Raw genomic sequence first — 17789 nt, forward strand, 5'->3', positions numbered from 1 at the left:
TTGAATCCAGGGAGGTCGAGGCTGCAGTGTGCCGTGATGATGTCACTGCACTCCAGCCTGGGGGACAAAGTGAGACCCTATCTCACTAAGGAAAAAAAAAAAAAAAACACTGTTTCCAGAGTTCCTGAGGGGAAGGTCACCGGGTGAGGAAGACGTTCTCACTGATCTGGCAGACAAAATGTCAAGTTTTTCCAACTCCCTAAACCCTGGTTTTCTATTTCATAGTTTTTAGGCAAATTGGTAAAAATCATTTCTCATCAAAACGCTGATTTTTCATACCTCCCGGGTGTCTACAGAAAGAACCTTCCAGAAATGTAGTCGTGGGAGACCCATCCAGGCCACCCCTGCTTATGGAAGAGCTGAGAAAAAGCCCCACGGGTGCATTTGCTCAGCTTCCGTTACGCACCTGGTGGCACTGTGGGTGGGAGGGGGCTGGTGGGTGGATGGAAGGAGAAGGCACTGCCCCCTTGCAGGGACAGAGCCCTCTTACAGAGGGGACACCCCGCATTTGTCTTCCCCACAAAGTGGCCTGTGTCCTGCCTGCGGGCTCAGGGCTTCTTAAACCTGGCTGTGTGTCAGAATCACCAGGGGAACTTTTCAAAACCAGAGGGACTGGAAAGACTCCTCCAGATTTGAATTCTAGGTTAGGGCTGGGGGCTGAGATTTTAAAAATCCACAGGTGATTCCGATGCCCAAAAGGCTTGAGAACAGCCACAGGAAGTTCTCTGGGAATGTTCCGGTGGGTCTAGCTAGGGGTGAGTGGAGATGCCAGGGAACTTCCTGTTACTCACTCATCAGTGTGGCCTAACACGTTTTTCACTGACCCCAGGCTGGTGAACGCTCCCCTCTGGGGTTTGGGCCTGACGATGCCATCCTTTTGTGAAGTGAGGACCTGCAATCCCAGCTTCGTAAAGCCCGCGGGGAATCACTCACAGTTCTGGGATGCCTTCGGGGCAGCCCTCTCTCTGTCCCTTCAGCTCCCCTGGGGTGTGACTCAATCTCCCGCCACTCCCCAGACTGCCTCTGCCAAGTCCAAAAGTGGAGGCATCCTTGCGAGCAAGCAGGCGGGTCCAGGGTGACGCGTGTCACTCATCGAAAGTGGAGGCGTCCTTGTGAGCAAGCAGGCGGGTCCAGGGTGGTGTGTGTCACTCATCGAAAGTGGAGGCGTCCTTGCGAGCAAGCAGGCGGGTCCAGGGTGACGTGTCACTCATCCTTTTTTCTGGCTATCAAAGGTGCAGATAATTAATAAGAAGCTGGATCTTAGCAACGTCCAGTCCAAGTGTGGCTCAAAGGATAATATCAAACACGTCCCGGGAGGCGGCAGTGTGAGTACCTTCACACGTCCCGTGCGCCGTGCTGTGGCTTGAATTTTTAGGAAGTGGCGTGAGTGCGCACACTTGCGAGACACTGCATAGAATAAATCCTCCTTGGGCTCTGAGGATCTGGCTGCGCCCCCCGGGTGAATGTAGCCCGGCTCCCGACATTCCCTCACACAGTCAACTGTTCCCAGAAGCCCCCTCCTCATGTTCTAGGAGGGAGTGTCCCAGCATTTCTGGGTTCCCCAGGCCGTGCAGGCTGCGTGTACAGAATAGGGTGTCTGACGGACCCTCTCTCCAGCCCCTGCCTGGGAAGCTGAGAATACCCGTCAAGGTCTCCCTCCACTCACACCCAGCCCTGTCCCCAGGAGCCCCATAGCGCATTGAAAGTTGGGCTGAAGGTGGTGGCACCTGAGACTGGGCTGCCGCCTCCTCCCCCGACACCTGGGCAGGTTGACGTTGACTGGCTCCACTGTGGACAGGTGACCCGTTTGTTCTGATGAGTGGACACCAAGGTCTTACCTTCCTGCTCAGCTGTGCCTCCTATGTGTTCAAGGCAGGAGCGGATTCCTAAGCCTCCAACTTATGCTTAGCCTGCACCACCCTCTGGCAGAGACTCCAGATGCAAAGAGCCAAACCAAAGTGTGACAGGTCCCTCTGCCCAGCGTTGAGGTGTGGCAGAGAAATGCTGCTTTTGGCCCTTTTAGATTTGGCTGCCTCTGGCCAGAAGCGGTGGCTCATGCCTGTAATCCCAGCACTTTGGGAGACCAAGACGGGAGGTTTGCTTGAGCCCAGGAGTTCAAGTCCAGCCTGGGCAACAGTGAGACCCCTCTCTCTACAAAAAAAAGTTAAATTACCCAGGTGTGGTGGTGTGCACCTGTAGTCCCAGCTACTTGGGAGGCTGAGGTGGGAGGATCACCTGAGTCCGGGAGGCAGAGGTTGTAAGGAGCCATGATCGCGCCACTGCACTTCAACTGAGGCAACAGAGCGAGACTTTGTCTCAAAAAACAATGGTACAATAATTTTAAAATAAATAGATTTGGCTTCCTCTAAATGTCCCTGGTGAGATTCAGATCCTCAAGTCCCACTGACTCACCCGATGAGCTGAGGCTTCATCATCCCCTGGCCGGTCTATGTCCACGGGGCACCGGAGGCTCGTCTCCCACCAGCAGTCTTGGTGAGCTGAAAGCAAACTGTTAACACCCTGGGGAGCTGGAGGTATGAGACCCTCGAGGTCCACCCCAAGGGAGGCGTTGATTTTTGAGAGCAATCACCTGACCCTGGCTGGCAGTACCAGGACACTGCTGTGGCTCCGGGGCGGGCTGTCTCCGGAAAATGCCTGGCCTGGGGCAGCCACCCGCATCCAGCCCAGAGGGTTTATTCTTGCAATGTGCTGCTGCTTCCTGCACTGAGCACCTGGATCCTGGCTTCTGCCCTGAGGCCCCTGGAGTCCCACAAGTAGCAAGCGCTTGGCCTGCGGCTGCTGCATGGGGCTACTAACGCTTCCTCACCAGTGTCTGCTAAGTGTCTCCTCTGTCTCCCACGCCCTGTTCTCCTGTCGCCCCAGTTTGTCTGCTGTGAGGGGACAAAAGAGATGTGTGCCCCCACCCCTGCCCAGGTCCTTGTTCCTGGGATTGCTGTTCAGCTGTTTGAGCTTTGATCCTGGTTCTCTGGCTTCCTCAAAGTGGGCTCGGCCAGAGGAGGAAGGCCATGTGCTTTCTGGTTGAAGTCGAGTCTGGTGGCCTGGTGGAGACTGCGCTCCTGAGGCGGAGCTGGGGAGAGAGCGCGCACGGGCTGCGTGGCCAACCCCTCTGGTAGCTGATGCCCAAAGACGCTGCAGTGCCCAGGACATCTGGGACCTCCCTGGGGCCCGCCTGTGTGTCCTACGCTGTGCTCGTCTGTGGGCTAGCCTGTGACCTGGCAGAGAGCCACCAGATGTCCCGGGCTGAGCACCGCCCTCTGAGCGCCTTCACAGGAAGCCTTTCTCCTGGTGAGAAGAGATGCCAGCCTCTGGCATCTGGGGGCACTGGATCCCTGGCGGCGGCTAGGGCTAGGCGGCCCTAGTCTCTCCCCAGCCTGGGGGCCCCTTCCCAGCAGGTTGGCCCTGCTCCTTCTCCACCTGGGACCCTTCTTCCTCCTGGCTGGGCCCTGGAAGTTCTGCAGGACCTGCCGTCCCCCTCCCTGGCCTCCAGGTATCTTGACCACCGCCCTGGCTCCCACTGCCACCCACTCCTCTCCTATCTGGCCGTTCCCTGGTCCCTGTCCCAGCCCCCCTCCCCTTCTCACGAGTTTCCTCACCAAGGCCAGAGGGAAGAGGGAAGGAGGCCCTAGTCATACCAGCACGTCCTTCCACCTCCCTCAGCCCTGGTCCACCCCCTCGGCGCCGGCCTCAGAGCACAGCTCTCTCCAACCCAGGCCGCACACCGTCCGTCCTCCCTGCCCCAACGTCCTTGCCGCAGATCATGTCCGCCCTGACACACATGGGCCTCAGCCATCTCTGCCCCAGTTAACTCCCCATCCATAAAGAGCGCACGCCAGCTGACATTAAAATAATTTGGGATGGTTCCAGTGTAGACCTAAGTAGAAGCGGGAACCGCTGCCCCCACTGCACCTTGGTTTTTGGTGGCCTTGATAAACCATCTTCAGCCATGAAGCCAGCTGTCTCCCAGGCAGCTCCAGGGCAGGGCTTCCTGGGGAGCTGACTGATAGGTGGGAGGTGGCTGCCCCCTTGCACCCTCAGGTGACCCACACAAGGCCACTGCCGGAGGCCCTGGGGACTCCAGAATGTCAGTCATGACCCGCCCCCAGGCCGCACACAGCCACGGTTTCACAGATGCCGGCCTCCAGGGGACCTGTCTGCCACTCGGAGTCCCCACAGGGTGCCCCCCCAGGGGAGCTGGCTCTTGGACTGAGATCAGCTGGCAGCTCAGGACTGTCATTCCCCGAGGGAGCGGTGCCCTGGATCCCACAGGCCTCCCCATGTGTGTCTGTGTCCGCTCGAGCTTGCTGAGACATTCAATCTGTTGGTTTCTGCTGTGCCGCCTACCCACCCTGTTGATGATGCTTTGCTCCTGTTGCTAAAGACAGGAATGCCCAGGACCCTGAGTGTGCAGGTGCCCGCTGGCTCTCACGTCCGAGCTGCTGAACTCCGCTGGGTCCTGCTTACTGACCGTCTTTGCTCTAGTGCTGTCCGTGGAAGCTTTTCCTGGAATAAAGCCCGCCCATCAACCCTCACAGCGCCTCCCCTCTTTGAGGCCCAGCAGATACCGCACTGTGGCCTTTCCAGCAAGATTTTTTAGATGCTGCGCATACTCATCGTATTGATCACTTTTTTCTTCATGTCTGATTGTGATCTGTCGATTTCATGTTAGGAAAAGGAGTGACTTTTTTACCCTTAAGCCTTTGCTGAGCAAATGTCTGGGCCTTGCACAATGACAACGGGTCCCTGTTTTTCCCAGAGGCTCTTTTGTTCTGCAGGGATTGAAGACACTCCAATCCCACAGTCCCCAGCTCCCCTGGGGCAGGGTTGGCAGAATTTCGACAACACATTTTTCCACCCTGAATAGGGTGCGCTCCTCATGGCAGCTGGGAACCACTGTCCAATCAGGGCCTGGGCTTACACAGCTGCTTCTCATTGCATTACACCCTTAATAAACCCATTTTATCCTCTTTGTCTCTCTGTCTTCTTCTCTCTCTGCCTCTCCTCTTCTCGCTCCTCTCTCATCTCCAGGTGCAAATAGTCTACAAACCAGTTGACCTGAGCAAGGTGACCTCCAAGTGTGGCTCATTAGGCAACATTCATCATAAACCAGGTAGCCCTGTGGAAGGCGAGGGTTGGGATGGGAAGGTGCACGGGGTGAAGGAGTCCTGGCGAGGCTGGAACTGCCCCAGACTTCGAAAGGGGCTGGAAAGGATTTGTTGGGTAGACCATCAAGGAGAGTTGAGTGTGGAACTTGCGGGAGCCCAGGAGGCGTGGTGGCTCCAGCTCGCTCCTGCCCAGGCCATGCTGGCCAAGACAAGGTAAGGCGGGAGTGAAGTCAAATAAGGCAAGCACAGAAAGAAAGCACATGATCTTGGCTGGGTGCGGTGGCTCACGCCTGTAATCCCAGCACTTTGGGAGGCCAAGGCAGGCGGATCACGAGGTCAGGAGATTGAGACCATCCTGGCTAACACGGTGAAATCCCATCTCTACTAAAATTACAAAAAATTAGCCGGGCATGGTGGCGGGCACCTGTAGTCCCAGCTACTCAGAAGGCTGAGGCAGGAAAATGGCATGAACCCAGGAGGCGGAGCTTGCAGTGAGCCGAGATGGCGCCACTGCACTCCAGCCTGGATGACAGAGCGAGACTCTGTCTCAAAAAAAAAAAAAATACACACATGTTCTCGCTTATTTGTGGGATCCAGGAGATAGATAATAGAAGGATGATTATCAGAGGCTGGGAAGGGTAGTGAGGGGATGGTGGGGGGATGGTTAATGGGTACAAAAAAAAAATAGAATAAGACCTAGTATTTGATAGTGCAACAGGGTGACTATAGTCAATAATAATTTAATTGTACATTTAAAAATAACTAAAAGGTAGCCAGATGCACTGGCTTACGTCTGTACTCCCAGCACTTTGGGAGGCCGAGGTGGGCATTTGAGACCAGCCTGGCCAACATGGTGAAACCCCATCTCTACTAAAAATACAAAAATTAGCTGGGCGTGGTGGCGGGCACCTGTAATCCCAGCTACTCGAGAGGCTGAGGCAGGAGAATCACTTGAACCTGGGAGGCAGAGGTTGCAGTGAGCCGAGATCTTGCCACTACACTCCAGCCTGGGTGACAGAGCGAAACTCTGTCTCAAAAATAAAAATAACTAAAAGAATATAAATGGATTGTTGTAACACAAAGGACAAATGCTTGCGGGGATGGACACCCCATTTTCCACGATGTGATTATTACACATTGTGTTTCTGCATCAAAACATCTCATGAACCCCATAAATATATATACCTACTATGTACCCATAAACATTTAAAAAAAAAAAATTTCAAGGTGAAGAGGGAGGCAAGATGCTGGCCTTAAGCCCTAACCCGTGATTCTCCCAGCAAGCTGTCCACAGGTCCTCTCAGGCTTGAGGTGCAGCTATATGGATGTATGAGCTTGGTCCCCAGCCAACATGGAGACACTTCACCATCGGCAGCAGCTACAGCACAGGAACCCTGGGTCACTGCCATGTCCCCTCTGTGACTTTGTTTAAACAGAAAATGATGCTCTGGGCTGGCCGTGGTGGCTCACGCCTATAATTCCAGCACTTTGGGAGGCTGAGGTGGGCGGATCACGAGGTCAGGAGATCGACACTATCCTGGCTAACACGGTGAAACCCCATCTCTACTAAAAATACAAAAAATTAGCCAGGCGTGGTGGTGGGCGCCTGTAGTCCCAGCTACTTGGGAGGCTGAGGCAGGAGAATGGCGTGAACCTGGGAGGCGGAGCTGCAGTGAGCCGAGATCGCGCCACTGCACTCCAGCCTGGGTGACAGAGTGAGACTCCGTCTCAAAGAAAAAATAAAAAAATACTTGACTTACTGGAAGCCAACCAATGTATAATTTAGAATAATTTCTCCTGGGTTGAGCTGTCACTTACCTTTGCAGTATCTCAAGAGGAAGAGTTTACTGTGTAAATATTGATGCATACTTTGAATAGACAGATGAAGCAAACTATTTTCAAGCACTTTTCAAGGACTTACTTGTATCCAAACAGCATTCTAAAGGAAAGTCTTACCTACTTCTAAAGGCTGGTCTCTACTTGAAACCTCTTGCTTGGCCCTGGTTCAAGTCCTGCTGCAAACCTGGAAGTCCCATCACTGTCTTCTTCCCTGCAGAGCAGTGGCTCCCGATCTAATTTTTGCTATGCCCCAGCAGCCCCTGGCACTTTGCCCTGTAGACCACAGACCTCATGTAATGTGTGCTAAGTCCACGGAACCGCGGAAGATGATGGCAAGATGCTCTTGTGTGTGTTGTGTTCTAGGAGGTGGCCAGGTGGAAGTAAAATCTGAGAAGCTGGACTTCAAGGACAGAGTGCAGTCGAAGATCGGGTCCCTGGACAATATCACCCATGTCCCTGGCGGAGGAAATAAAAAGGTAAAGGGGGCGGGTTGGATGCTGCACTTGGGTATGGGCATTAATCAAGTCGAGTGGACAAAGACTGGTCCAGTTCCCAGAGGAGGAAAACAGAGGCTTCTGTGTTGACTGGCTGGATGTGGGCCCTCAGCAGCATCCAGTGGGTCTCGACTGCCTGTCTCAATCACCTTCACCAGGAGCTTTAGCACATTTCACAGCTGGGCTCCAACATGGAGAGGCTGACTGATCGGTCTTAGGTGCAGCTCAGTTGCTGGAGTTTTTGTTTTTATTTATTTTTATGTATTTGAGGCAGGGTCTCCGTATTAGTCCGTTCTCACACTGCTAATAAAGACATACCCAAGACTGCGTAATTTATAAAGGAAAGAGGTTTAATGGGCTCACAGTTCCACATGGCTGGGGAGGCCTCAAAATCATGGTGGAAAGCAAAGGAGAAGCAAAGGCATGTCTTACATGGCAGCAGGCAAGAGAGCGTGTGCAGGGCAACTCCCATTTATAAAACCATCAGACCTCATGAGACTTATTCACTATCATGAGAATGGCATGGGAAAGACCCACCCCCATGATTCAGTTACCTCCCACTGGGTCCCTCCCATGATACATGGAATTATGGGAACTACAATTCAAGATGAGATTTGGGTGGGGACACAGCCAGCCCGTATCATTCTCCCTCTGTCATCCAGGCTGGAGTTCATTAGCATGATCTCAGCTCACTGCAGCCTCTACCTCCCTGGGTCAGGTGATCCTCCCACCTCAGCCTCCCAAGTAGCTGGAACTACAGGTACCTGCCACTATGCCCGGCTAAATATTTTGTATTTCCTGTGGAGACGAGGTTTTGCCATGTTGCCCAGGCTGGTCTTGAACTCCTGAGGTCAAGCAATATGCCCACCTCAGCCTCCCAAGGTGCTGGGATTACAGGTGTGAGCCACAGTGCTTGGCCTAAGTGGCTGAAGTTTTTAAAGCTCCCAGGTGATTCTTTAGTGCAGTCAAAAGTGAGAACTAGCTGGGTGCGGTGGCTCATGCCTGTAATCCCAGCACCTTGGGAGGCCAAGGTGGGCAGATGGTTTATTAGAGATGATCTCTACTAAAAATACAAAAGTTAGCTGGGTGTGGTGGTGCATGCCTGTAATCCCAGCTACTTGGGAGGCTGAGGCATGAGAATCACTTTAACCCAGGTGGCAGAGGTTGTAGTGAGCCAAGATCGTGCCACTGCACTCCAGTCTGGGGAACAGAGTGAGACTCCATCTCAAAAAAAAAAAAAAAAAAAAAAGAGAACCACTGTCCTAGGCCCTGATGTTTGCAGACAACTAAAAAAGGAAGTGGACATCCCCAGTCACCTGTGGCGCACCAAGAACACATGGGAACATAACCTAATTTTCTAAATGGGTTACTAGGCACTTAGAGCAAAACAATGATGCTGAAATCCTGATTTCAGGAAAGCCTCTGCCTGCCTGTTGTGGAAGTGTCCACACGAGGCTCCTGGGGCCTTGGTGTCCCCAGCAGTTTCTAGTCTCCAGGTCTTGCTGTGGGTGTCTGTGCAGTGAGGGTGTGTGTGGCGCTAAGCGAGATCTGTCTAGGCCTGGCACAGGATGCGGTCTGGTAGCTGCTGCTTCTCTTCTGCAGAAGCGCAGCCAAGCACCCTCTGGGGTTTCCTGCCCACACCCAGCCTGAAGTTCTGGGAGTGGCTCACTTTCCAACCTTCAGGGTCTCCCAGGAGCTGACTGGGGAGTGGTGGAGGGAAAAGGATTGTATTAGTCCGTTTTCATGCTGCCGATGAAGACCTATCCGATACTGGGCAATTTACAAAAGAAAGAGGTCTGATGGAGTTACAGTTCCACGTGGCTGGGGAGGCCTCACAATCGTGGCAGAAGGTGAAAGGCTTGTTTCACATGGTGGCAGACAAGAGAAGAGAGCTTGTGCAGGGGAACTCCCCTTTATAAAGCCATCAGATCTCGGGAGACTTACTCACTGTCATGAGAACAGCACTATCATGAGAACATAGGGGCAGGGAAAACCTGCCCCTACGATTCAATCCTCTCCCATTGGGTCCCTCCCACAACGTGTAGGAATTGTGGGAACTATAATTCAAGATGAGATTTGGGTGGGGTCACAGCCAAACCGTATCGGGGTGTCCCAGAAAGGGTGTGGGATCTGAGACCCGGCTCGGCGTGAGGAAGTTTGCTTCTCGAGGTGGCCCAGTCGGGTGGAAGTGGCAACCAGGCTGTCTCTCCACCAGGCCACTCAGGTGGCAGCTGAGAGACCCCTGCCCTGGTCAGTCTCCGCCCTCCCCTCCTGCCACTGCATCTGGTTCTGAACAGATGGGCACCCTCATCTTGTGTTTGTGATAAATGTCTAACCATGTAGTTTTGTGAGAAGTGTTTGCCGCAGATGCTGTAAACTGTGGCCTGGGGCAGACCTCACCTCCAGACAGGCCCTGAGGCTGGCGAGGGCACTGGCCCATAGTAGCTGGCCGAGAGCTCTCAGGTTGTGCCACGCAGGACACAGGGATACTTTTCAGTGCCTGGGTCACTATCCAAAGTGAGAAAACAGGGAGGGACCAGGAGGCTGCCCGCCTCAAGGGATGTGGGGGCCGGGCCCAGTTATCTGAGGAAGCAGTCAGCTTCTCTGCTCTTTCCACCACCCAGGCCTCCCTTGGTCTAAGGCAGGGCCTCCCAGCCTTGGGGCACTTTAAAGATACCTGGGCCTGGCCCCATCCCCACAGTCTGAGTGGGTCGGGATAGGGGCATGGGCATTGGCGATTTCCTGGGTGAAGGGAGGCCCGCTGCAGTCTCTGGAAGCTTCTCTGTGGTAGGAAGAGCTCTGGGCTTGACTCTGCTTGGAGAGTCAAGATCCGCAAATCCTCTCAGCCTCAGTTTCTCCTTCAGCAAGATGAAATGGAAATGCTGTACCTACGTCCCAGGGTGGTTGTGAGACCCCCCCCCCAAATAAACAATGTTCTGGAAGGTTCCTGGTGCGTTGCAGTCCTCTAAGAACCTGAGTTAGAGCCATGCTGAGTCTCGCTTCTTGGCTCCTTCTGTTTTCAACTTGTCCATGTGATGGCTCAGGAAGGGTGGGCAGGGCCCTGCCCCTACTCAGAAAACACCGTCCTGGTCCCAGGGATCCCCGCAGCGTTAGTCCCGTTTTCCGTGTGTTGAGAAAAATTGCTAACAAGCAGTGGGGCACACCACCAGCCTCCTGGGTTCCTTTCAGTTTGGGGATTTTTGGACATTCCCAGGAATGTCAACTTTCTCTTAAAAAACACTTCAAAAAACATTAACATAAATATTTTTATCAAAGCTTGTATTAAATGGTCTTTCAAGAAAATACAGTAACAGGCCAGGCATGGTGGCTCACGCCTGTAATCCCAGCACTTTGGGAGGCCAAGGCAGGCAGATCACCTGAAATCAGGAGTTCGACACCAGCCCAGCCAATGCAGCAGAACCCTGTCTCTACAAAAAATACAAAAATTAGCTGGGTGTGGTGGCACACACCTGTAGTCCCAGCTACTCGGGAGGCCGAGGCAGAATTGCTTGATCCCGGGAGGTGGAGGTTGCAGTGAGCTGAGATTGCGCCACTGCACTCCAGCCTGGGTGACAAGAGTGAAACTTTGTCTAAAAAAAAAAAAAGAAAAAGAAAATACACTAATAGAGAACAATTGTTTTTCAAAGTAGTGACTGCAAATGAACAAAATATGCATCTAGCTTAAACGGGAGCCTGGTTTTCTCTATGCCCATTCAAGCCTGCTGCAATAGGGGCCCTTCAGCCTGGATCCATGGACTCCTAAAATTATATGGAAAATGGCTGTGTGGGTGTGAGTGTGGGTGGACATATGCACACATATTTTTGGCTTTACCAGATGCTCAAAGAGCCTAGGACCCAACAAAGGCTGAGGATAACCCTGTCGGCCGCTTCAGGGTCATCAGGAATTACTGTGCGCTGCTCACTTCTCCAGTGAACGCTTTCTGCTTCTGCGTTTCCTGGTATACTTTGGGGCTCCTGGCTAGGTCATGTGTTTCTCTACTTTCAAAAGGGCTTCAGCCAGGCACGGTGGCATGAGCCTGTAGTCCCAGCTGCTCGGGAGGTTCAGGTGGGAAGATTGCTTGAGCCCAGGAATTTGAGGCCAGCCTGGGCAAGTAGATAGATAGGTAGATGATTGATTGATAGATACATAGATAGATAGATAGATAGATGTATAATAGATGGATAGATAAGTCGCTAGACAGACTCCATCCTAAATCACCCATCCACCCACTCACACATAAAAAGGCCTTTGTCATGTCATGTTTTGTGGCCCACCTGCCAGTGCTGCCCACAGTTGCTGCCCCTCCAAACTTATCAGTCACTGGCAAACAGGAGGAATGTGTGTGGCTCATGTCTGGGCATCAGTGGCTCTGGGAGACATCCTTGATCTTCTCCAGCTTCTCCTTCCACATTTTCCTTTGCAATCTGGCAGTATCTATCAAAATAAAATGCGCATGCCTTTTGACCTAAGAGCTCCACTTCTAGGACACACTTACAGGTGTGTGACATGATGTTCATTCAGGGTTATTTATCTGAGGTTGTTCATACGCACCATTGCCTGTAATCACTAAAGGCGGGAGCAGCCTAGGCATCCATCCACAGAGGAGTAGACGCCTTTGGATACATCCGTGGTGACGGAATACTAAGCAGCCTGTGTACATATACACTCACACATGTGTTTGTTTATGTGTGGAATATCTCTGCAGGATACACAAGAAACTTAAAATGATCACTGTCTCTGGGGAGGGTACCTGGGTGCCTGGGAGGCAGGTCAGGGGAAGAGTGGGCACAGGGATTATGAATTGGAAGACAATAAAAACAACAGCTTCTGGCCAGGCACAGTGGCTCACGCCTGTAATGGCAGCACTCTGAGAGGCCGAGGCGGGCGGATTGCTTCCGCCCAGGAGTTCGAGACCAGCCTGGGCAACATAGTGAAACCCCATTTCTATTAAAAATACAAAAAACTAGCCAGGTGTGGTGGCATGCACCTGTAATCCCAGCTACCCGGGAGGCTGAGGTGGGAGAATCACCTGAGCCTGGGAGGTTGAGGCTGCAGTGAGGTGAGATTGCACCACCTCACTCTAGCCTGGGTGATAGAGCAAGACCCTGTCTCAAAAACAAACAAACAACAGTCCCTGGCACTGTGGGCCAGGCCTGGCAGGGCAGTTGGCAGGGCTGGTCTCTCTTTCTCTGGCACTTCATCTCACCCTCCCTCCCTTCCTCTTCTCCTTGCAGATTGAAACCCACAAGCTGACCTTCCGCGAGAACGCCAAAGCCAAGACAGACCACGGAGCGGAAATCGTGTACAAGTCGCCGGTGGTGTCTGGGGACACGTCTCCACGGCACCTCAGCAATGTCTCCTCCACCGGCAGCATCGACATGGTAGACTCGCCCCAGCTCGCCACGCTAGCCGACGAGGTGTCTGCCTCCCTGGCCAAGCAGGGTTTGTGATCAGGCCCCCGGGGCGGTCAATAATCGTGGAGAGAAGAGAGAGTGAGAGTGTGGAAAAAAAAAGAATAATGACCCGGCCCCGCCCTCTGCCCCCAGCTGCTCCTCGCAGTTCGGTTAATCGGTTCATCACTTAACCCGCTTTTATCGCTCGGCTTTGGCTCGGGACTTCAAAATCAGTGATGGGAATAAGAGCAAATTGCATCTTTCCAAATTGATCGGTGGGCTAATAATAAAATATTTTTTAAAAAACATTCAAAAACATGGCCACACCCAACATTTCCTCGGGCAATTCCTTTTGATTCTTTTTTTTTCCCCCTCCATGTAGAAGAGAAGGAGAGGCTGTGAAAGCTGCTTCGGGGGGATTTCAAGAGACTGGGGGTGCCCACCGCCTCTGGCCCTGTCGTGGGGGTGTCACAGAGGCAGCGGCAGCAACAAAGGATTTGAAACTTGGTGTGTTCGTGGAGCCACAGGCAGACGATGTCAACCTTGTGTGAGTGTGACGGGTGGGGGTGGGGCGGGAGGCCATGGGGGAGGCCAAGGCAGGGGCTGGGCAGAGGGGAGAGGAAGGACGAGAAGGGGGAGTGGGAGAGGAAGCCACATGCTGGAGAGGAGATGCCCTCCTCCACGCCACTGGGAGGGCCAAGGCCTCCGCCACCTGCAGTGTCTCAGACTGAGCGGCTGCCTGTCCTTGGTGGCCAGGGTCTGCTGCGAGTTGATGTGCCACCCTCTGCAGGGCAGCCTGTGGGAGGAGGGGCGGCGGGTAAGAAGAGAAGGCAAGCTGGCGGGAGGGTGGCACCCCGTGGATGACCTCCTTGGAAAAGACTGACCTTGATGTCGGAGTGCGCTGGCCTCTTCCTCCCTCCCTGCAGGGTAGGGGACCTGAGCCGAGGGGCTTCCCTCTGCTCCACAGAAACCCTGTTTTATTGAGTTCTGAAGGTTGGAACTGCAGCCATGATTTTGGCCACTTTGCAGACCTGGGACTTTAGGGCTAACCAGTTCTCTTTGTAAGGACTTGTGCCTCTTGGGAGACGTCCACCCGTTTCCAAGCCTGGGCCACCGGCATCTCTGGAGTGTGCAGGGGTCTGGGAGGCGGGTCCCGAGCCCCCTGTCCTTCCCACGGCCACTGCAGTCACCCCTGTCTGCCCCACTGTGCTGTCGTCTGCCATGAGAACCCAGTCACTGCCTATACCCCTCATCACGTCACAATGTCCAAATTCCCAGCCTCACCACCCCCCTTCTCAGTAAGGACCCTGGTTGGCTGTGGGAGACACCTACTCCATACTGAGGGTAAAATTAAGGGAAGGTAAAGTCCAGGCACAAGAGTGGGACCCCAGCCTCTCACTCTCAGTTCCACTCATCCAACTGGGTCCCTCACCACGAATCTCACGACCTGATTCGGTTCCCTGCCTCCTCCTCCCATCACAGATGTGAGCCAGGGCACTGCTCAGCTGTGACCCTCGGTGTTTCTGCCTTGTTGACATAGAGAGAGCCCTTTCCCCTGAGAAGGCCTGGCCCCTTCCTGTGCTGAGCCCGCAGCAGGAGGCTGGGTGTCCTGGTTGTCGGTGACGGCACCAGGATGGGCGAGCAAGGCACCCAGGGCAGGCCCACAGTCCCGCTGTCCCCCACTTCCACCCCAGCTTGTGGCTGCCAGCCTCCCAGACAGCCCAGCCCGCTGCTCAGCTCCACATGCATAGAATCAGCCCTCCACATCCCAAAAAGGGGAGCACACCCCCTTCGAAATGGTTCTTTCTCCCCGGTCCCAGCTGGAAGCCATGCTGTCTGTTCTGCTGGAGCAGCTGAACATATACATAGATGTTGCCCTGCCCTCCCCATCTGCACCCTGTTGCATTGTAGTTGGATTTGTCTGTTTATGCTTGGATTCACCAGAGTGACTATGATAGTGAAAAAAAAAAAAAAAAAAAAAAAAAAGGACGCATGTATCTTGAAATGCTTGTAAAGAGGTTTCTAACCCACCCTCACAAGGTGTCTCTCACCCCCACGCTGGGACGCGTGTGGCCTGTGTGGCGCCGCCCTGCTGGGGCCTCCCAAGGTTTGAAAGGCTTTCCTCAGCATCCGGGACCCAACAGAGACCAGATTCTAGCATCTAAGGAGGCCGTTCAGCTGTGAAGAAGGCCTGAAGCACAGGATTAGGACTGAAGCGATGACATCTCCTTCCCTACTTCCCCTTGGGGCTCCCTGTGTCAGGGCAGAGAGTAGGTCTTGTGGCTGGTCTGGCTTGCGGCACGAGGATGGTTCTCTCTGGTCACAGCCCGAAGTCCCACAGCAGTCCTAAAGGAGGCTTACAACTCCTGCATCACAAGAAAAAGGAAGCCAGTGCCAGCTGGGGGGATCTGCAGCTCCCAGAAGCTCCATGAGCCTCAGCCACCCCGCAGACTGGGTTCCTCTGCAAGCTCGCCCTCTGGAGGGGCAGCCAGCCTCCCACCAAGGGCCCTGCGACCACAGCAGGGATTGGGATGAATTGCCTATCCTGGATCTGCTCCAGAGGCCCGAGCCACCTGCCTGAGGAAGGATAAGTCAGGAGACACCGTTCCCAAAGCCTTGACCAGAGCACCTCAGCCCACTGACCTTGCACAAACTCCATCTGCTGCCATGAAAAAAGGGAAGCCGCCTTTGCAAAAAATTGCTGCCTAAAGAAACTCAGCAGCCTCAGGCTCAATTCTGCCACTTCTGGTTTGGGTACAGTTAAAGGCAACCCTGAGGGACTTGGCAGTAGAAATCCAGGGCATCCCCTAGGGCTGGCAACTTCGTGTGCAGCTAGAGCTTTCCCTGCAAGAAGTTTCTGGGCCCAGAACTCTCCACCAGGAAGCTCCCTGCTGTTCGCTAAGTCCCAGCAATTCTCATAAGTGAAGGGATCTGAGAATAAGGAGGAAATGTGGGGTAGAGATTTGGTGGTGGTTAGAGACATGCCCCCCTCATTACTGCCAACAGTTTTGGCTGCATTTTTCATGTACCTCGGTTCCTCTTCCTGAAGTTCTTGTGCCCTGCTCTTCAGCACCGTGGGCCTTATCTGGTAGGCTCTGGGATCTCCCCCTTGTGGGGCAGGCTCTTGGGGCCAGCCTAAGATCATGGTTTAGGGTGATCAGTGCTGGCAGATAAATTGCAAAGGCACGCTGGCTTGTGACCTCAAATGACAATCCCCCCAGGGCTGGGCACTCCTCCCCTCCCCTCACTTCTCCCACCTGCAGAGCCAGTGTCCGTGGGGGGGCTAGATAGGATATACTGTATGCCGGCTCCTTCAAGCTGTTGACTCACTTTATCAATAGTTCCATTTAAATTGACTTCAATGGTGAGACTGTATCCTGTTTGCTATTGCTTATTGTGCTATGGGGGGAGGGGGGAGGAATGTGTAAGATAGTTAACATGGGTAAAGGGAGATCTTGGGGTGCAGCACTTCAATTGCCTCGTAACCCTTTTCATCATTTCAACCACATTTGCTAAAGGGAGGGAGCAGCCACGCGGTTAGAGGCCCTTTGGGTTTCTCTTTTCCACTGACAGCCTTTCCCAGGCAGCTGTTCCCCATTCCCTCCCCAGCCAGGTGCAGGCGTAGCAATATGGACATCTGGTTGCTTTGGCCTGCTGCCCTCTTTCAGGGGTCCTAAGCCCACAATCATGCCTCCCTAAGACCCTGGCATCCTTCAAGCCGTTGGCACCTCTGTGCCACCTCTCACACTGGCTCCAGACACAGCCTGTGCTTCTGGCAGCTGAGATCACTCACTTCCCCCTCCTCATCTTTGTTGGAGCTCCAAGTAAAGCCACGAGGTCAGAGGTGATCACCAGCGTGTCCCATCTACAGATCTGTGGCTTCGTAAGACTTCTGATTTCTCTTCAGCATTGAAAAGGGTTACCCTGGGCACTGGCCTAGAGTCTCACCTCCTAATAGACTTAGCCCCATGAGTTTGCCATGTTGAGCAGGACAATTTCTGGCACTTGCAAGTCCCATGATTTCTTCGGTAATTGTGAGGGTGGGGGGAGGGACATGAAATCATCTTAGCTTAGCTTCCTGTCTGTGAATGTCTATATAGTGTATTGTGTGTTTTAACAAATGATTTACACTGTTGCCGTAAAAGTGAATTTGGAAATAAAGTTATTACTCTGATTAAATATAAGGTCTCCATTCATGGATTCCAAGGACAAGAAAGTGATATAGAATGTCTACTTTTTAAGTTCTTTCCCACTCACCCTTAGAGAATTTAGTTCAGAACAGGAAATGACATTATTAAAAGCTGGACATCAGGATTAACAGCTCTCTCTGGGGCCCTGAAGGTGAGAGTTCTCAGACTTGATCATTTGCAGCTGATACTCTCATTGTGATGCTGGCAAACCATCCTAGTCCAATTCAAAGGGCAATACAAAGCCTTGTGGCTGACCTCACGATGCGACACTCAGTTTGCAAGACCGGTGCCAGTGTATGCAAACCTGAGAAGGTTAGGGATGAGGATATGGGATCTTTCGTCCCTGGAAATTTAGTCCAGAGGCCTAAATTTCACCAAGCCAATCAGCTTAATAAGTGGCTTACATTCCTGCTAGGTTTACAGAGCTGCCTCCTTCTTTCCTTTGGCACCTTATTATACATTGAGGAGCATTTCTGCTAAACCAAGATAGGGATACCAGATAGCGTCCTCCTAGCAATGCCACAAAGGAAAACAAAAACAAAACAGCAATCCATCAATATTATTCCTTAGTAACTATGCCGAGGTCGTGACACCGAATCCTTAGATTGTTTCAAAATACTACTTTTCTTTGATCTTCCTGATGTGTTTGCCACTGCAGGCAGATGTTTAAGTAGAACAGATTTTAACTGCAGCTACAGAAGCAGCAACAGGCCCACAAAAGAGAAGTGCTATCTCAGAAAGCATAGCTT

At 53.0% G+C, this 17789-nt stretch overlaps 1 protein-coding gene across 10 annotated transcripts in view; it reads left to right on the forward strand.

Moving 5' to 3' along the window:
- The window catches only part of MAPT (microtubule associated protein tau), a 130056-nt gene extending 113027 nt beyond the window's left edge, over positions 1-17029 (forward strand). For 5 of the 10 annotated variants that reach the window (XM_025361784.1, XM_025361785.1, XM_025361787.1 and 2 more), the window contains 4 exons: positions 1233-1325; positions 5047-5128; positions 7326-7438; positions 12692-17029. In XM_025361784.1, coding sequence (XP_025217569.1) covers positions 1233-1325; positions 5047-5128; positions 7326-7438; positions 12692-12907 — 504 coding nt within the window. In that variant the 3' untranslated portion in view covers positions 12908-17029. The remainder of the gene's footprint in view (positions 1-1232; positions 1326-5046; positions 5129-7325; positions 7439-12691) is intronic. The other 5 variants (XM_025361789.1, XM_025361792.1, XM_025361793.1 and 2 more) reach the window with 2 other exon arrangements.
- Positions 17030-17789: the final 760 nt, after the last annotated feature.

This window comes from Theropithecus gelada, chromosome 16, assembly GCF_003255815.1.
Source record: "Theropithecus gelada isolate Dixy chromosome 16, Tgel_1.0, whole genome shotgun sequence".
In the NCBI taxonomy this organism is placed as follows: Eukaryota; Metazoa; Chordata; class Mammalia; order Primates; family Cercopithecidae; genus Theropithecus; species Theropithecus gelada.